This window comes from Schistocerca cancellata, chromosome 6 (genome assembly GCF_023864275.1).
Source record: "Schistocerca cancellata isolate TAMUIC-IGC-003103 chromosome 6, iqSchCanc2.1, whole genome shotgun sequence".
In the NCBI taxonomy this organism is placed as follows: domain Eukaryota; kingdom Metazoa; phylum Arthropoda; class Insecta; order Orthoptera; family Acrididae; genus Schistocerca; species Schistocerca cancellata.
In genome coordinates this window covers 323366140-323387758 of record NC_064631.1, presented here as the reverse complement: position 1 = coordinate 323387758, position 21619 = coordinate 323366140, and the positions used below count along the sequence as shown (strand labels likewise).

At 39.2% G+C, this 21619-nt stretch overlaps 1 protein-coding gene across 1 annotated transcript in view; it reads right to left on the bottom strand.

Moving 5' to 3' along the window:
* Nucleotides 1–3092: 3092 nt before the first annotated feature.
* The window catches only part of LOC126088311 (neuronal acetylcholine receptor subunit alpha-7-like), a 352782-nt gene continuing 334255 nt past the window's right edge, over nt 3093–21619 (bottom strand). Inside the window, exons 12-14 of the mRNA XM_049906442.1 lie at nt 3730–3969; nt 3457–3624; nt 3093–3350 (exon numbers count right to left, since the gene is read on the bottom strand). Of these exons, the coding sequence (XP_049762399.1) occupies nt 3093–3350; nt 3457–3624; nt 3730–3969 (666 nt within the window). The remainder of the gene's footprint in view (nt 3351–3456; nt 3625–3729; nt 3970–21619) is intronic.

The following is a 21619-nucleotide window of genomic DNA, read 5'->3' as shown; positions in this document are numbered from 1 at the left end:
AATTCAATAACAATTTTTACATGGCAATTTGTTATATTTTCCCATTTACGAAGTTGAGCATTTATTTAAGTATAAAAATTATTGAAACTGTTTAACACTTCGGTTCCTATAATATCTAGTCTCTCATCAGTTCATTTGTCTTCTGTGTTCCTGGGAAAGATCCGTTAACACTAACACAATTAAAATTAAGCATAGCATTTCATAAATATGATTATGATTTGTGTCTCACCATAAAGCTTTTCACCGTAACCAATTTAGAATTCACAAACAAAATTTCACAGAAATGTGCTGATGTATTCAAAAGTAATAGTAATTTTAACATTATGTCAAATGAAATTTAACATGGAGGCTTGAGTCAACACTTTGAATCCCATTTAGCATCACACCAGACCGTCGAACACCCTTCTATATTCACAAGGGTTCTAAAAGATGTAACAGATACTAGTATACTACATATAGTTTTATGAAACAACTCTGTAGCTTTACTGTTGCCAGAGTGCAATATGCATAAACACATATATTATGCATTGCAGCATACATAGAAATGTATAATTCCTGCTTTTTGTGGTAGTTGTTCTTTCAGGGTATATACTAACACGAAAATCTATCTGGCAGTCACTGTACATGTTAAAGAATAAGAACAGGTGTTTGCACACATAGCCCTTGGCAACTTCATTCGCTACTAGAGTTAAGTGGTGTCAGCCCCTATTACTGTAACCTCTTGAGAGTTCACCAGTACTAATTAATATAAGAACATTTTTTAAAAAATCATTTCTACTCTACTTACTTTTAAGTGACTAGGACGAGATTTACAGAAATATATTGCTCTCAGTGCTACAGCTCTCAACTAAGTATATAGATTAATCTCTTGTCCTCATAAAGAGGCTAATGGTATCAGTTCGAAGAAAGGAAGTCCTTCTAGAGCTCCACGACCCTATCAAGCACGTTGTTTGCTTTCCTAGGCCCTAAATACTATGTTAGAAATGTATGAATGTTTAGATTAATAGAGCAATAGTAAGTATAATCTTGTTTTTTAGCAAGTTGACAAGAGAAACTTTTTTACAGTAATCATATTAAGTCTCACTGTCTAGAGAGTTTTAGATTTTTATCTGTTTGCTTTAATCTTTTAATGACAGAAATCTGATATGTAGAATTTCATATTTAAGTTACAAAAGTGATATGGCAAAATATGTATTTAGCATCATTTAAAGGATGTCCATCTAAATTACTTTTACTATGGAACGGCATGCAGAAGGCATAACCTCATTACTTATGTTCAGGGGTACAAAATACGCGCAACTTACAGCAAGCTCTAGAAGTTCTTTTTTTTCTACAGTGCTTCTACTGAGGCGAAGAGAGCTTTCCACAGTTTGTTAATTTGTGTTTCGTAGCTCCTGTTTTTAAACCTTGATAGGAAAGTATACCATCAGAAATACAGAAAGTCTTGTTTTCACTTCTCTTGTTTTCAAAGAATAGTAAATCAGTGTCAGATAACCGCAAAGTGGAGATTTGCAAGTACTTTTCTTCGTATCAAGCACTTCGTGACTTCATAACATAGAGAATAAAAAAGTGCGTAAAATGTTTTGTAAGTCGTTCAACAAGCTGCCTGGAAATTAACTCAAAACTCCCACGTGTAAATACCGTTCGGAAATTGTCGAATTATCACATGTGATCAAAGAAGCAATCTACCTACATTCTATAGTTCTGAAATCGGCTGCTCTTTTACACGGAAGAATTTTAGAGCGTAGGAAGGTACTAGAGGAGACTGAGCTAGATAACTATTGAGCGACAGCTACTGAGCGACGGTCTGGAGTAATGCTCTACTGCATTTAATGGCCTCAATCACATCACTTTGCATGGCATCAGTTCTCAAAATGGGACACTTGGCAAACATTTTGGCACACATTCGCGCAAATGATTTCATGCCACAGAAGTAAGACCACAGCGCAGAATACTTATCAGTAAATGCATATTTACAAAAAGAGCAATATTTTGATTCACTTCTACTAACGTTAAAAGATTCCATCCTCACGCATGTAGTTTATGTCCATGAGGGTGGGGGATCCGCCTATCACAACAAATTTTTTCGTCTATTTTGAATAAATTGCAACAACTGTCGTCACAAAATAATACTGTTGTTCAAAAATATGACTGCCCTCTACAGAAAGTCTTGCGTCGCTAATCCCTGTACGCAATTCACTGGGTTTAAAAAGTGTCTCCCCTAGAAACATCACTATCTCTGATATGACGTAGCTTGCCATTCACAGAAAGTGTGGAACCGCGGTATGTTGCAGACATCCACGACGCGTTTCTAGTTTGATGGAGTACATACATGCAGGGAACTTGTCGATTCTACAACAGGCACTCGCGTAATCTTTATAAACAAACAATACTGACAGTGGAATACAAGATTTAATTCGACGACTGCTCTCCTAGGCGGATGTATTGAGTGTACTTCGCATTTTAAAATAAACTCGGAGGTCCTGAGCAACTGAACCTGCTCTGGAATGAAGCTCCCCAGATAGTGTCACTCGGTTACAAGTTATCAGTTGGCGACCACTTCAGTTTCTCGCACGAGTGATCACTTAGCGGCTTCGACAACCTTTTTTCTCACGTCTGTTAAAAAAAATGACTGTTCCAGCCAGTCCTGTGAAAGAAAAAATTACACTACTTCATCACTTAGCCCGTCATGAAGCGAAGGTTGAGTAAAAGAAAAAGGTAATAGAAACGAAACAGCTTCCAACAGTAGCCCACGATTTTTTTAAACGTACGTTTACTCCAAGTCAATTCGCTAGTGTTTCTAAAGAAATTGAGGCCCAATACAGCGTCAAAATCACAACCGAAATCTAGAATCGAAGCTTTACGCTTCAGAGTTCATACGAAACGGTCGCGGTCGGCGAATGTTACTGCCCCGCGATCGTTCGTATAGCGATTAATATTAGTGCAGCGCTTCTAGATTGTAAGGACGCTGGCGCACCGGAGGTACCTAACTTTCTCGTGTCCTACTGGCTGGCTTGCAATGTCACGAGAGTCCACTAGCTATACCAATTTGTGAATTTGTTGGGAAGACTTGTCGGAAAGTTTCGAGATGCCTACTCCACTCGCAGTCGAACACCCGGGGCAACCTCGGCCAGCGCGGCCGCTGGGTCCGGGTGCGAGAGCGGCGACGACCCGGTGCCCCCGTCCGGGGTCGGAGGGCGACGGGCGTCAGAAAGGCGTCGCTGCCGGGCGCGGTGGAGCGGCCCCGCCACTGACGTCACCGCCCAGCAGCGCCACGCGCCGAAGTACACTTTGGTGTCACGAGAGACGGTCCAGCCGGCGCCGAACGTGACCGGTGGCCCCCGCGCCGTCTGCCGCCCAGCGGCGGAGCGAGGGCGGGGAGACAAAGAGACATGGCGAGGAGGCGAAGAGAGAGAGACAGACAAGAGAGGAGGCGGCCCCGGCGCATTACGTGACGATGATGTGCGGCGCCGAGAAGAGCACGGCTATCGTCGCGATGACGGTGAAGAGCGTGAAGACGATTAGGCACAGGCGGTCGACGACCATGGCGGCGAACTTCCAGTCGTTGGTGACCTCGGCCGCCTCGTCCTCCTTGCGCAGCTTGTCGGTGATGACGCGCAGCTCCTTGAGGATGAGCGTGAGCTCGCGGTGCGGGCCGAGGCAGGATCCGGCGGCGCCCGCCCCGTGCAGCAGCGTGCCGCCGCCGGTGCTGCTGGAGTCGTCGCCGGCGCCCGCGCCGCCGCCGCCGCCGCGCAGGAAGGTGCCGGCCGCGGAGCCGCCGTGGTGGCGGAAGTCGTCGTCGATGTCGAGCACGTTGGCCAGCAGGCTCTTGGAGGAGCGCTCCTTCAGCTCCAGCTCGCGCAGCTGCAGCGTCTTGTTGCGCGCGCCGCCGGCCGCCGCCTCCGCCTCCATGCCAGGCCGGCTCATGCGCAGCACGCACGGTAGCCAGTGCAGGAAGATTGTCTTGATCTGTGAACACCGACGCGCCAAACGTCACGTCTCGAACAGGACCCCATACGTGGGAGATTAAAAAAAGATGGGCACAAATCAACTAATTTTTGTTATAGTAAAGACAGTCCGCTGGTTGCAATGGATTTTATAGTCGAATTGACCATTGTTTCGACTCTTAAACTAAGGGAGTCTTCATCAGAATTTATATTACCTAAATAAGGAGGATACAAAGTTAGTCAAGAATAAGAAAAATACAAGACAGTAATAATTAATATTCGTATATAAAGATGTACTTACAGATGTAAGAAGTTGAGCATAACAGCTCTCGTCATACAATTTTATGCTCAACTTCTAACGTATGCAAGTACATCTTTATATAAGAATATTAATTACTACTGTCTTGTATTTTTCGTATTCATGACTAACTTTGTATCCTCCTTATTTAGGTAATATAAATCCTTATGAATACCTCCTTAGTTTAGGAGTCGAAACCATCGTCAATTCGACTATAAAATCCATTGCAATCAGCAGGCTGTCTTTACTATAAAAAATATTTTCACGGTTGCTGCACATAGCTATGTTTAAAGTTGCAACTAATTTTTACAAAACACAAAATTGTTGAAGCTTTCTTGTTGGCTCTGAGCACTATGGGACTTAACTTCTAAGGTCATCAGTCTCCTAGAACTTAGAACTACTGAAACCTATGTAACCTAAGGACATCACACACATCCATGCCCGAGGCACGATTCGAACCTGCGACGGTAGCGGTCGCGTCGTTCCAGACTGTAGTGCCTAGAACCCCTAGGGCCACCCCGGCCGGCAAGCTTTCTTGTTCAGACAGTTTTAGAATTGGTTCAGCCTCAGCTAAAACAGTTGCACATGAGTGACTGACAATTCATACAGTACAATAGGTGTTTAAAAACAGGTGTTAAAACTACACACATAAAAAAATGTTTTGCTCCACCTCGGTTCCGAGAGTTACGGAACATCTACAAAAAAATTGGGATAGAGATCAACATAAACATCATTTCCTCCCTTTTTATTGCTCACGAAACCACACATTGCATCCTGTGCTGCATACACAGCATTTAAGAGATAGTGGTCACGACAGCTGTACACACCGGTACCTCTAATACCCAGCAGCACGTCCTCCTGCATTGATGCACGCCTGGATTCGTCGTGGCATACTATTTAGTTTATCAAGGCACTGTTGGTCCAGATTGTCCCACTCCTCAACGGTGATTCGGCGTAGATTCCTCAGAGAGGTTGGTGAGTCACGTAGTCCATAAAGAGCCCTTTTCAATATGCGATTGCAGTCTTTCTCGGCGTTTTCCACTGATGAATTCTTCTCGGGTTATCAGCCGAGTGGTGGCGCCGTCTTGTCGCATCCAATCTTCTGCGGACGCCGCTGCCTTCAGATCGGAGCGTTCCTGACGTATTTTGTCAGTTGTGGGATTCCACGCTGCACTGAGCTGAAAACCGCTATCCCTGTGTACTAAATTGTTGTGCAGACGTATCGGTTGGCACAGCACAGCCTATTCGCTTTTTCGAATTCGAAGGTGTGTCCCTCGATAATGCTATGTTCTGCTACCGCGGCTTGTTTGTTTGTCCTAGTCGTACGGTCCTAATGTGTTCAGTACAGCGCTGGGAGATACATCGTATATTCCAAGACGACGCCACCACTCGGCTGATAAACCGAGCAGAATTCATCAGCCCTTTTCAAACTATTCCTGGCATGTCTGACAGGGTTCATGTCTGGAGAACAAGCTGGCTACTCTAATCGAGCGATGTCGTTATCCTTAAGAAAGTCATTCACAAGATGTGCACGATGGGATCCTGAATTGTCGTCCATGAAGACGAACGCCTCGCCAATATGCAGTGATATGGTTGCACTATAGGTCGAAGGATGGCGTCCACATATCGTACAGCCGTTACGGCGCCTCCCATGACCACCATCGGCGTACGTCGGTCCCACATAATTCCACCCCAAAACATCAGGGAACCTCCACACTTCATTTAGTCAAGTTGTAATACAAAATTATTTTTTTGCAGTCCTGTTCAGCACATTCTCGATCTACACACGTAGTCTTCAGCATTCTTCTGAAGCATCACGTTTCAGAACGTACCATTCAGTTCTTGTTTGAACTATACATCGTCCACGTATCACTTCTGTACAAGGATGCAGTCCAGAGATATATCTTTAGTAAAGACATCCGAACACTTAAATTTATTAACAAATTAATTTCCTTAGAAATGCTTCTCTTGCCACTGCCAGTCTGCAATTTATATCCTGTCTACTTCACCCATCATCAGTTATGTTATTGCCCAAATACGAAAACTCGTCAACTACTTTTCCAAATTATCCTTGTTTTGTTTTGCTGATGTTCATCGTATATCCTCCTTTCAAGACACTGTCCATTCCTTTCAGTTGGGCTCCCAAGTCTTTTCCTGTCTTTGGCAGTCTTCCAATGCCATAGGTAAACCTGAAAGTTTATATTTCTGCTCCAAGAACTTTAATTTCTACTTCGACCGATGACCTCTCTGTTTGGTCCCTTCCCCCAAACCAACCTACATACTTCGAATTTTTCTCTGGTTTCCTTTACTCCTTTCTCAATGTACAGATAGAATAACATCGGGGATAGGCCACCGCCCTGTCTCTATCCTTTCCTAATTCAGAGTAATAAAAACAAAGATGTAATGAAATTTTAGATTATCAAGCACAAATCTATACTACTACACAGGTTGTTCATTTTAACTGAGGACATTGAAATACCTCAAAAGCTACACATCAGATCAAAGAAAGTTATGATTCCAATTTGCCTCGGAAGGGGACACTCAGTGACACCACACTCGATCCGCCACCCCACCCCTAGCGTCGGTGGATGGGGTAACTTTGAAATCTTCGATGGAAAACCACATTTTTTATTGGAGATCGCAATTCAAGGCAAAATTTACATACGTTTTGTGTGAACCATTGTCTTGGTTTCGCCATAGATGGCGTTGTAATCGGACGAATAGAAATGGGTGTAGTACCGTAATTTACGATATGCTACTCGATGGCCCTTGTATATTCGGAGGGCACGTGGGAACTCAGCTCCATGCTGCGAGGGTAGGACAGTTCAATATACAGGTCAATATTTCATAACAAGTGGTCGGAAATCCCATTTGTAACGTTGTATTAATACGAGGCCGTGTAGCGAACTACGGTGTATCATAACAGGCAGTACACTGTGACCGGAGCTCACGTACGGTGTAGACGTAGAAAAGACAGCGGCTCTAAACGTCACAAAACTTGCGCAGTGTTTATTGGTTGCACACCCACTTATCATTAGGAGAAAAGACGTGCAAGTGGTCGATGAATGTGGCAACCGCAGAGTTGGGGCTGCTGTTGCCTTGTATGCCGAGCGTTTTCTGGAGAAAGGTTGCTCTCGTTGGTTTTTTACAAGGTTGTGTTTACGTCAGATAGCAGCATACAGACTGGCAAAAGGCCACGAAGCAAACGTGTTGCAGGAGAGGCTAGTGAAGTAGTTGTACTAGCGGCAGTGCACCACAACTCACGGATGAGCGCCCGGAAATTACACCGCGATTCCGGTATATCCGCAAGTAGTATTGTCACAATACTGCTTCGTTATACATATCATCCACGCCACGTGTCAGTGCATCAAGAACTCTATGGCGCCGATTTTCATAACAGGGCAATGTTTTGTGAACGGGCACGTCGACAAATCCAAATAACCCCTATGTTCTTTGCTGAAGTATTATTTTCCGATGAGTCTAGACTCACAAACCATGGTAGAGTTAACCGGCATAACATGCGTTACTGGAGTGTTGATACCCCACTGATTACGGCAAGTTGAAAAGTGACGTCCTTTGTTGGTTAACATATGGTGTGGCATCATGGGGAACAAATGCATTTGTCAGTATTTTAGCGACGACACGATGAATGGAACAGGAACTACACATACTACTGCATGATGTTGTCCAGGACGTTCGACAATGTATTTAGTTTCAGTATGACGGTTGGCCAGCACATTACTCAAAGCCCGGTGGATCGACATAATGTGGCCCTATTAATTGGACCCTCTAGGTTGCTGGATTAGACGCCGCCGAATTTCTTTCTGTGAGAATATTTAGAAGATAAGGTGTACCAGCAAGTGCCACAGGGCGTGAAAATATGGTCGACCGTATCGGAAATGTTCGCGCTGATATTCCCGCAGATTTGCTTCTGTCCTGCATATAATCATTTGAAACGCTGATCACTAAGTGTACTGAAGCTGAGGTACTACATTTGAACACTCTTACTCTTATTGGGAAAGTGGAGTAGCGTTCGCCTCGAACCAAGGCCACAGTGACGCGTCGAGTAGTCCCCTGTTCGATATGTCGGAGGAATACGTTGCGAATAGGGTTTCCAATTACAAGTTATCAAACACTGGCGTGTCCTGCCCTCGCAGCAAAGAGTTGGGGTCCCATGAGCCACTGGACACTCAAGGGACATTGAGTAACATGTCGTCAGTTACGGTTGTTACCCACTTCTATTACTCCAATTAGAGCGCCATCTGTGGCGAATCGAAGAAAACGCTTCAGACAAAACGTATGTAGATTTTGCCACAGAATCGTAATATGCAATAAAAACGCGGGCTGCCACTGCGGATTCCAAAATTTCTCTGTGCCACCCACGCACTGGGTGGGGTGGGGGCTCGAGTGTGGTATCATTGGATGAGACAAACGAATTATAATTGTAACGTTTCTTGATCCAATGTGTAGTTTTCGAGATATTTCAATGTCTTCAGTTAAAATGAACACCCGGTATAAAGACAGGTCATTGCTTAAGGTCATTAGGTCGTTACCAAAAATCTCGGAAAGTACTTCAGAGATTTCCTTCAAATTTTTGCACGATCCTCTATCAAAAATACGGACGGGCATAGGCTACATATATTTACGTATATAATATATAAAGGGGAAACTTTATACTAATGTTTATACAACTTTCGCTCCCTGTATTTTGCTCCTACCTTCAGAACTTCAAAAGGTGTATTCAAGCCACATTATCAAAAGCTTTCTCGAAGTCTACAAATGTTATAATATTGATTTGCCTTTCCTTCTGAGAGATCTGGCAAGCTCACTATTTCCTCACATGTGCCTCCATCGCTTTTAATAACATCTGTAGATATATAAGTATCAAATGTGGGTCCAGCTCCATGCAAATATCTTCAGCCGATGCTATGAGAAGGTCAGCTTAAATTGGTGCACTCTCCCATAGTGGAACTCAGGTCCACCATGTAAGTCAGTGGTACTATTCAGCTGCTAAGGGGATCATCATATTTCTGACATGATCAAAGCGATAAAAATTCAAGGAAAGGCAACTATTACGTGAAGGAGCTGGTGGGGTGGAAGTGAGAAGCAAATATTATGTTGCTTGAGTGGAAAAATTTCTCGAACCGACCCATTGTCAGTGATACATTTTAATGTTAGTCACATGAGCCTTACTTTTTCTGTTAACATTCGACAAGGAAACTGCTGATTCTGTCCTGTACCAAGTAATACCATCTAAAAACCGTTACAAACGTTACATAAATGAAATGTAAGAAGTTACGTGATGCACTTCTCTTTTATTGTTCATTTCAGTTGTCATGTGCTCAATTATATATGTTCAAATGAGCACTATACTAATAATCTCCGAATATACATTTATAGCACGTAGCATCAGATGATGACTAGAAAACTGCACAGATGGTGACTCCACAAGCTTTAGTATCTATGAACAATAGTGTATAAGTACAAATGTATACTATGCTTGAAAAACTGATGGTACTTTTGAAGTAGCATTTATGTAATATTAAATGGTTACAGGTACATAAATGAGAGTGTATGCAAACAATAGTAAAGCATGTACTTTGTTTATCATGTGATAAATTAAAGTATGTAACATAGCGAATTCACTATTAAGAGGAAGAAAACTGTGATAGAACCCGTCAATTTATTAACATTTCATAACTGTTCAGCGCCTGTGGTTTATATGTGGAAAAGGCGTATAAAAATATTGAATTAAAGTGATGCCATTGAGTGGAAATTGATATGTGCCCTGTATTACAATAGTTGTATATGTTCATTCTGATTTCTTCAGAGATTCTTCACTTTCAAATGATTTACTGCTAACACACTCAAAGAACTAGACTGTTTCCCGTTAATACAGAATGTATCTCAAACTACATAAAAATATTTCTGATAAATGGCAGTACACCAATAAGAAGACACAAAAATTAAGATGGTTTATTCATGTAAATTACGTACCTCTGAAATTTGTTTATCAACTAATCGCTTGTAAGGTTTTAGTTTAGGTAAGGTGCGTCAGGGTGGCTGACGAAATCAAAAAATCAAGAAACTTTATCAAGAAATACGTCAGGAAACTGATGTTCCAAGTTTGTTTTCGAAATCATGCCTTCCTGTTATATCTCTTGTTGTAAGCTAAAAGTATTTTTCATTAAGAATTACACATTTGGCAAAGATTTATCATTGTTCCTCACTTTCTTGTCCTATAAATAAATAAAATTCCACAACATATTGCTCATACAGTATTGCAAACGTCTTTTCTTTCAATGATTATCTTTTATTTCAGTAACAGCAGTGATAATGATAATGTGAACTACAAATCAGAATTTTCATTGTAACGAAAGACTATAAGATGGCATCATCACTTTATTCTGATTCTGTATATGAAAACCCTGAAACTTTGACACAAGAACTCAAATTACATATTGTTTCATGTAAAATTGCTGTATTCCTTAAATGTCCACAGAAGACTCACAGATGTCTACACCCCATATTTAAGTGAAAAGAAACATTAATATAACTTACTTTCAAATGAATTTATATATTAAAGTTTGTACTTGATGAAACAAATATTTTTATGTTTAAGAATCTCAAGACAACAAGCAATATAGAAAGAAGCAACTACTTCTCTTCAAATTCTGTACACTTAATTTAAAAACGTGTTATCAGTCCAAAGCAAATTTTATTTAGGTAGGATATTAAATATATATGGATGTTGGAACACCGAGTCGTCTATATGTGAATCAGTGGTGTGGAAACAAAAATCGAGATTTCTGTTATGATGATGATAATATATGACTTTCTATAGGGTCGTACATTTCTCAAGAAATCAGTACTTACTTCGACATAAAAACTAAATATTAATTGCACACATCATTAATCAAGCTGTAAACAAATAAGATGAGTTTCAGGCATGAATCTATACTGCTATATATAGACAAGTTGTTGTTTAATGTTCTTACCAAAAATCTCGCAAAGTAATTCACAGATTTATTTCATATTTCTACACGATCCTCTAAAATGATTCAGACCAACATAATCTGTATTTTCTGTATATAATATATAGAGGGAAAACAATGTTACCAAAAATCGCATCAGTTCTTGGCCAATGTACTTTAAATTTTTATACAATATTATAACGTATATTCAAATGAAGATAAATTATATATATATATATATATATATATATATATATATATATATATATTTATTTATATTTATATTTATATTTATATTTATATTTATATTTATATTTATATATATATTGGTGAAGAACTATTCGAAATTACAAGTCACTGTTCTATCGACTATTCCAAATGCTACATATTTTAATATACAAATATACACAGTAAATAAAATGGATGAATTGTTAGGAAAACTTTGGAAAAAGTCTTCAGAGATTTACTCCAAATTTTTACACGATTCTCTAATAATTGTTGAGATGAAAATAGGCTACATACTTTTTAAAAAATATTTATAGTATTTCAGCGTATATACTGACGGAAAAATATTCTAGCACCAACAAATAATTAATGTAGAGTAATGACATTTCTGGAATGCGTTTGTCTAGGTAACATATTCAAGTAATTAATTCTGCAAAATCACAGATTACTGTAAATGCGAGAAAAGCCACTGTAAATGTGAAATGTTGGTACATTAATGAGCGGCGTAACTGGTCGGGTATTGAAAGGAAGGATGCAGATGTGCATACATTGTGTCGTACAGGTGCCAGGTGTCAGTTTTTGGGATGGAGTTACATGCCTGTAGCCCTTAGCCGTTGAATACAGGGAAGGTTAATGCTGGTTGTGGAGGAGCTGAAGATGTCGCCCGATGATATCCCATATGTGCTTGAGTGGAGACAGGTGTGGTAATCGAGTAGCCAAGGAAATATTCGACATACTTTGGAGGATGTTCTGTTACAACAGCGTTATGAAGATGAGAGTTTTCCTATTGGAAAACACCCCCTGGAATGTTGTTCATGAATGGCTGCGCGTCAGGTGGAGTCACTAGACTGACGTATAAATTTGCAGTGAGGGTGTGTGGTATAGCCATGAGATTGTTCCTGCTGTCATACCGAATCACACCCCAGGCCCTTACTCCAGGTGAAGGTCCTGTGTGTCCAGACCGAAGACAGATATGTTGTGGGTGCAAACCTGGGCTCTGCCGTGTAAAAGTTCGAAATAAACTGGTCAAGAAATATCAGATATTTTGTCTAACATCGTTCCCCTTTATGTATTACATACTTATTTATGTAACATATATATTAAAAATATTTAGCCCACGTCCATCAGAACGTTTATTTGAGAATCATGTAAGAATTTGAAGTAAATGGGCCAAGAACTTTTTAGCTTTTTCCTAATGATGTTCACCTTTTACATACTATTCATTTATGTGCTACATATGTTAAAGAAATATGAAGGCTATGTCCATCTGTACCTGTATTAGAGTCTCATGTAAACATTTGAAGTAAATCAGTCAAGAACTTTTCTAGATTTTTGCTAACCTATACATGTGTGTGTGTCTGTGTGTGTGGATGGGTGGGTGTGTGGGTGTGTGAGTGTGTATATGCATGTGTGTGTGTGTGTGTGTGTGTGTGTGTGTGTGTGTGTGTTTACATATATTATTTACATAATTAAAAATATACCATTTGTATCTGTCCAATGTCTTATTAGAGCTTTGTATACAAGTTTCAATAAATTGGTTAAGATCTTATGAGATTTTTGCTAATAAGGTTTCCCCTTTGTGTATTACACATACATTTATATGCCACATAGCATGTCTCCTATGTCCATCCGAAAGTATGTCAGTGTATCATATAAAAATGTGAACAAAATCGGTCATGAACTTTTCGAAATTTCTGCTAACAACGATTCGCCTTCATGTGTTAGACATATATCTATATACAATAAGTAATAACAACATAAAGCCTGGGTCGGTCTGCACATTTAATCGAGAACCATGTGAAAATGTGAATTGAATCAGTCAAGAAATTTTCAAGATTTTTGGATCAATGTTACAACGACCTATCTTTATATAGTGATACAACTTAGGTTTTTATATATTACATATATTTAAAAATGTATAGGTTATGTATGTCCAAACGTTTGTTATAGCATCGTGTAAATATCTAAAGTCAATAGGTAAATAACTCTCGAGATTTTCGCTAGCAACATTTCCCCTTGCATAGTAGATGTACATATATTTATGTATCACATATATTAAAATGTGTAGCCTACGTCCATCCGAACGTTTGTTAGAGTATCGTGTAAAAATTTGAAGTAAATCGCACAAGAACTTTTCCGAGAGTTTTGGTGATAACGTTTAACTACAGCTTGTCTTTGTATAGTAGTAAAGATAAACGAGAAACATTGTTAGCAAAAATCTCGAGAAGACCTTGACCGATTTACTTGAAATTTCTTTCACATAGCCTAATAAAAGTTCGATAGACATATGAGTATAGAGGAACGCTAATATACAATGAGCAAATAGGAAATGTTATTGGCAGCAACCTCAAAAATATCTTGACCGACTTACTACAAATTTTTACATAAAACACTAATAGACGTCTGTATCAGAGCTGTAGCAAACCGTATGTATTCGGTACTGAGTAACGAATACTTTGGCTGACTCGAAGTACCGAATTGTTACTCATAAATACGTTTCGTTACTCGTTACCGTACTCCGCGTTCGGCTCGTATCGCTCGGCTCTGCACGCTCCTTTGCAGAAGATTCAAGGATGCACGCCCGTCGGCGTAGTAGTTACAATTTAGAGAATATAGTTACTGTTGCACAAGCCTTGTTGTCGCGCAAATTTAGTTTCATTGATATAATTTTTGGAATTGGAATATTCTGTGTTAATATTTATTGAGAGGTGAGTAATTTGTATAGACCTTGACGAAATTGACGTTCGTGACTCTATGATTTAGATGGTTGCTGTTATAAAATATTTTCGATCTTACTTCTTGGTCCATGTTTGCAGATTAATCCTCGATGATCTCAGGTCCACCACCTTTAATACAAACACACATTTTTTTTATTTTTTCCAGGAAATGCTTCAGTTTAATGGTTACCATTTGTTTTTTGGTCTCGCTGTAATTGGGGTCCTACTTTGAAATAAATCGCATTGTGTTTTTTAGTGTATTTAGTCGATTGAATCATTGACATTATTTTCATTTCGCTGATCACGTTAATTCAAATACATACGTTGTATCTTGCATTTGTAAAAAATTGTTTTTATCTTCCACATTAAATAATTTAAAACTTACTATTTGTTTAATTTCATTATTACACCCACTTCTAACGTATTCAAGTGTAAAAAGTACATCATAGTACCAAGGTCATGTATACAGTACTGAGTAACGTTTACTTTGGCGGACATGAAGTACCGAATCGTTACTCATAATTTCGTTATTCGTTGCCGTACCGTGCTTTGCGGTCGGTTCCACTCGGCCGTTTTCGGAAGATATGCGCGCTCATCGGTGCAGTAGATGCTATTTCGACATTATGGTTCCTGCTGTACAAGCTTTATTGAGTAAATTTTGCTTCATTTGAAATATTGTTTTTGGAATATTCTCTGTTAATATTTATTGTGAGCTGAGTAATTAATATAGGCATTCTTGACGAATTTTAAATGATTTAAATGTTTATTATTTGTGACTTCACATCCCTTCAGAGGCGGATGTGGCTGTAGTGTGGGTAGCCGCAAGTTAGGTCGTGGGTGGGGGAGTGTTGACACACCACCGAATCAGAGCTGCCAACCTAGAAGCTAGGAAGTGCGCCTATGCCATATAACTGCACTGATATAATGGATTCATGAATGTGCATTATACAGATTGTCATTTTTCAAATGCGACACTTTTGCACTAATGTCGATATTATTCTAATTGTTAATGTCACAAAACACAGCACAACAGTCCCGAGGTTCGCAAATGTAATCATACAACTAAGATCGGTCACACTGGTAGCAATGAGAAACAAGGCGACAGTCGTCACGAAATATTCCGATTGTTGCTGAAATTCCATGAGCGAACTTCGGGCCAAGCCTTCAAGATAAAATGCGGGAACAGTACTTAGCGTTCTTACTCGTTTCCTGGCTCTTGTGTCAATCAGGACGATTATTTAACAGTTATGTATTGTTATTTTCAGTGTAATTTACAATGAACAAGAAAAGAAGTAAACTGTGAAACTTTCCCACGGAAGTTACCGATGATAATGCAAAATGTGATCTTTGTCATACCTTATATTCCGTGAAAGGTGGCTCTGCATTAAATTTAAAAAAAATCTTATAAAAAACATCGATTATTATATGAGACCATAATTACAATTTCACCAACTCTACTAGAGCTCACCAGACCCCAAGGTCGAGCCTTTTCTTCTGAAATGCCAGTACCGTTTACATCAACATCTGAAGTCACTTCATTAAAACCTCAACCTCGACAACAGCAAACAACCATTGCCACCTCTATAAAAAAAACCTTAGTGGTGCAAGAGAAAAAATTACTGAGCTATTTTTCAGTATGCTAATTAAAGATTTGCATCCTTTTTCTGTGACTGTAGATGCTGGCTTCGAAGCTTTAATTGAATACTTCGAGCTCAGCTATAAATTACCATTAAGGTACATACTAAGCACAACATTACTAGATACTCAGTATGTAAGAGTGAATAATAAACTAAAGAACGAACTGGGAGCTGCGTCTCACATTTCCATCACGACCGATGGTTGACGTTCTCGGGAACAACGTCCCATCTAGCAGTTACATTACGCTACATCGTAAACTGGGAACTGAAGTCTGCATTATTAGGATGTTTTGAATATAATGAGCAGCAACAGCTGACTATATTAAAATGGAATTATGTAATTTATTAAGTAAGTAGGAAGTACAAGACAAAATATATGTGTGTGTTACGGATAATGCCGCTAACATGAAATCAGCAATTCGGTTGGTGGGCTATGAACATCTGCCTTGTGTCGTGGATATACTTAATTTACTAGTGTGTTCCGGACTTAAGAGCATTGAAACTATTACACAAAAAACCAAAACAATCGTACAACATTTCCATAGAAGTCCAGTGTCTACAAAAAAATTAACATTAATACAAGAGCAGTTCAGGTCTGGACAAAAGCCTTTAAATCTGAAAATGGACGTTGCAGCTAGGTGGAACAGCACACTGAATATGCTGGAAAGGAATTCTATTCTACAAGAACCCCATGAAGCGATACTTGGCCTTCGTCACAACCCTGTTAAAAGTCTCCTTGAAACTGAATGGTTAGCTCTACCAGAAGTTATCAAAATTTTATAGTCTTTTAAACAGTTTATAGAAGAAATGTCCTCGCAAACGCAAGTGTCTATTTCAAACAGTGCTAGCAGCCACCGATAGTGTAGCGGGGATATTTGACAGTTTGCATATTGATTTAAGTACAGAAACAACAAAGAACTTTCTGTTTAAGTTGAAGACAGAATTTAATAACCGGTTTAAGAACTTTGCTAGACATCCAGTCCTTTCGAAAGCGGCCCTATTAGGTCCAATATTTAAGATGCTTGCTTTTATAGACAAATATGCTTACGAGGTCGCCAAAAGCTCATTAAAAACTGAATTCGAAACAAATATTCATTCAAGAACACCACTTGAAGCAGAGTTGCCCGAGTCTGTATCGGTCATTCCTTTTGACAAAGAGGACTCAGTTTGGAAAGAATTTGATGCTAAGGCAACGTCAAGCTCTACATCAGGTGTTACCAGCATAATTTCGATGTGGCAATATATCGAAGAAAAGTTATTAAGCAGGCATGAGTGTCCTTTAAAATGGTGACAAGCACGAACATTTCTCTGTCCTGAGCTGTCACGTTTAGCACAAAAATATTTATGTCATGGCTACTTCAGTACCGTCAGAAAAAGCATTCTAGAAGTCAGGCCAAATATTCTCTGATGGGCAGAGTTCCCTGAAGACCAAATCCATGGAAAACATTTTATTTTTAAATTTGAAGCAAAGGTTTCTGTAAGACATTTCTCTGTACATTTTCTGTTTGTTGTATAGGCTACATATTATGTTGATTATAGCACCGTTATTTCTTTCTAGTGCATTTGCAACAAATTGTCTGTAGCTGTCACATTAAATAATTCACGATTTACTGGTTTTCGTTTTCATTCAGTACAAAAAATACACCAAAGTACCAAAATGTAATCGTACGAATGCGACTGGACTCCATACAAATTATACGGTACCGTCTGTAACAAAGGTTACGAATAACGATACGTTTGTATCGAGAATTGTTGTCTGTAGTAACGAATACATACGGATACACATTTTTTTCTACACTTTCGCAACTCTAGTCTATATTGACATAATTAACATTTGCTTTTTATTCATAATACATAGGTTTCCTGTCAAAATCAACTACTAGAAAGAAAATGCGGCCGTAAGTATGTTAACAAGTTATATAAACCACTAGACAAATTGTTTCTCCCATGTATATTCTTTCTCCTTATACATAATTTTATACAAAAACAGTGTACATAACAATGTAGTGTTTTATTTTCTTCCTCTGCATTGGTTCTACAGAAAACATGGAGCCTGCCGGTGTGGCCGAGCGGTTCTAGGCGCTTCAGTCTGCAGCCGCGCGACCACTACGGTCGCAGGTTCGAATCCTGCCTCGGGCATGGATGTGTGTGATGTCCTTAGGTTAGTTAGGTTTAAGTAGTTCTAAGTTCTAGGGGACTGAGGACTTCAGATGTTAAGTCCCATAGTGCTCAGAGCCATTTGAACCATTTTTTGAAAACAGGGAAGTGGTTTTTATGGCTTAGCGGTTTCTCATTAGAACCCAGCTCCACAATATGTATCGTCTGACACTTTGTGATCCTCCGAACTCGTAGATTAAAACTAAGTGGAATACTGTCGTTGAAGTTACTATCCTCACAGATCCAGCAGCTGGAGGGGTCTCTCCCATACGACCCACATACCAATGATCCCAATAGGTTTACCTATTCATTTTAAGCGAATTCCACTCCCAGTCATAGTTTTGTTTGCAGTAATAATTTAACAGGTCAAATGCCAGAGAGAGGGAAGGAGAGTATATGGACAGGGGAGGGAGGAAGAAAGAAATGGACATAGAGAGGGGTAGGAGAAAATAGGCAGAGAGAGTAGGGGCGGAGCGTAGGAGGAATATCCAGTTCCCAAACACATTTAGCAATTGTGAAGGGTTACCGGGTTCGCTAGTATGATATAATGTGCCATTATTGCGTACAACAACACACTTGCGGAACAATGACTTGCGTTTTGACATATCACCTGGCGTCGACATGAAGTTGCGCTTGATCATAGCAAGTGAGCATTTGTATGAAGCAGTTTGAAGGACAGCACAGCCAAGGAAAGTCTGCAACATAGTAAGTGCTTACCAATTATAATATGAATTGTACTGAGGTGTTTCTTATAGTCAGGCGTTGATGAGAGAACAGCACTCATAACAGTTGCACATTAGTGTCACATTCAAACGTGTTTCGCTATATAAAGTGTAACAGCAGAACTTGTTTAGCACACATTGTAGCTCAGTAGAACCTGATTTATCTAGAAAAACTACTAGCCCTAAAAATTCCAAATATCACACGAAGCTGAGGGCGGGAGAACAAGAAATGTTAGACATGTTTGAACTTCTTGGTGAGCTTTGCAATGTCATGGTTATTTTTAGCTCTTTTTATCGTCTCTGTGCTATCCTTAATTTGTCTCCATGTTGCTATGTCTGACTTATACATACCGAGGTAGCCGAAGCTTATGCTCTAGACACACTTGGAACGATTTCTTAAAGTAAATACATAGAGACGCATATTTCCGTAAATTGTAGCGATAGTGTAACGGATTTACTTTACCTTATTTAGCCAGAGATGATGGAAGAATTTCATTGATGAAACCACCAATCTTTTCTTCAGTTCCCGCGATCAAGTGAGACAAAGAAGAAGATCAGCCAGTCTGATTATTGCATATCGACATTTGGTCAAACTATTATGAAGTAGTAATTTCTTCCATTTTCTGACATACCATTCTAGAATTTAAGTTCTCTTTCATCATACGTCACTTTGTATCGTACTAATTATAGTTTTAACTGGATGTTCTACTTACTTTTTTCTGACGAGTTTGTTATCGTCAGTGACACTATAGACAGGGTAAGAGAGCCTCTAATTTCTCTTACGTAAATTTCTGTTTCACTGAAATTTGGTTTTGTGGTTCCATTTTCATAGGAAAATATATTTTCTTGTTGCTTGCACTTTTATTTATCGTGTTTCTGTATGTATTTGCATTTATGTATTTTAATTACATGTAGCTCTGATTTTTGTCTCTCTCCACAACTGTAATTTCTGTGATAATTGTTTTTGTAGCATCTAGCTGCGAGTTGGCTTTCTCTGCCTGTGTCAATTCCTCTTGGTCACACTCTTCATTTAGCACGGTTGAGTCCGTACCTTGTCACGACGATTTTGGGACTGTACTCGAGCTCGTCCCTTACTTCATTTGGCATTAGTCTAGTAAAACATACACTATGTCTTACTGAAACTTTTATTATCTTTGCCTTAGTTTCGTAGATACGACGTCGGAATTAACTATCAGTGTATTTCAATATTTGATCTTCTTATTATGAGTGAGTAATATTGGGTTTTTCATAGTTACTAGCAAAAACTGACAAGAGTGAATGTGTGCGCTATTAGAAGCGACCACATGCCAGGAAACATTGCTCCACAGATAAAGCCGTTTGCGAGATAGTTGTGAGTGTGTGGTGACAAGTCGCAACTGACTTCATTGACCTGACTTGATACCAGTGTATTTGAAATGTAAACACAGCGATTATATTTTCGTCTAATTATCGTTTAATTACACCAATGGCCGCCGTGTGGGATTTACTGTTGAGCCGTTGATGTAAGACGACATTTAATGCGCCAGTATGGTTCAGGATGGCTAATTAGATAGATTGGAGCCTGTGCCTAGACCTCCTAGATCACCTGACTCAATCCTCCAACTATTTCTGCCTTGAGATGTCCGAAAAGTGAAGTGCAGAATACTCCCAATGATAGAAGTGAAGAACCGGAGCTGCAAATTGTACATTTTCGTTAAGGTTTAGAATTTTCCAAGCCTGCTTCATAGTATTCGAAACTTAATGTGGAGAAGAGAGTAGTACTGCATAAAAATGCATTGAAGACATGTGGAACGCAGTTGTGAACCGGTCTGAGTGCACAGTAAATTATTGTATCATTTAACACACTGAAGCAATATTGTATTCCTTGTTAACATAAGTCAGGGGAACAGCTGAAGCTCTTTCAGACAGTGGCGTAATCGAGAAGCTTACATTTATAATACCTTTGTACTAAATGGGACAATGTTCCATACTAAGGTCAAGAGGAGCTCACAAATTTGCAATTATTTCTCAAAGGGTTCATTTACGGATCCATCCTTTCGTTAATTTCGTTGCCTCTAACACAGCATATTTTCACCCATGTCAGATTTCGCTATGTATTTTTCAGCTATTTATCATTTACTGCTGGAAATAGGCCCATTCCAGAAGCCTTCATTGATTACAATATTCAGCTTCCCATATCCAAGTTTGTTTCTTTGTGTCTACAGTCCATTTCCATTAGGTCACCCATTTGGCTTCTTCTTATCACAAGAAACCTAACCCAGAATCTGCTTAGTTCATCTCCCACCATTTCATCTCGTTATGAATACAATAGAGTAGTTCTTATTATGTACTTTTTAAATTTCTTCATAGTTTTCATGGGCTACTTTCCAGTTTGGTTCCATTCCAAGTATGCACTATGTGAAATTTAGCCTGAGTAGGATAGTGGGAAATATGACCTTTGCCCTTCAAAATCGGAAAATCCAGAAAAAATCATCATAACAAAACTAATTCTGCATTATAATTCCATTCTTTATTTAACGCAAGTAAACTGTTCACTTCAATCTGTTTAACTGAATGGTAGATGATGGGAAATTTAAAATTAATGGTGGAAAATTAAAGAAGAGAAAATATACATTCAGCATGGTGGAACAATCTCAATTTTGCTCTGTAACCATTCCCCTCCCCGTCCTCTCTCCTTTCAGTGACAGTGCAGTATGCTAGCAGGCATTAAAATGAAACAGTCAGTCACAATATAGCACATAGTAATCATCTTGGCCATGCTGAAAAGTATCGTAATGATTTGACCATTTTTTGAAAAATTTTCAGAAGTGCTCGTCCAAAAAATTATATAAATGGCGTGTGTGTTTTTAGATGTAGAAATACTCCAAGTTACACCCTAAAAATCTAAAAATCTTTTAAAAAATGGTCAAGTCTTCATCATACTTTTTAGCACAACCAAGATT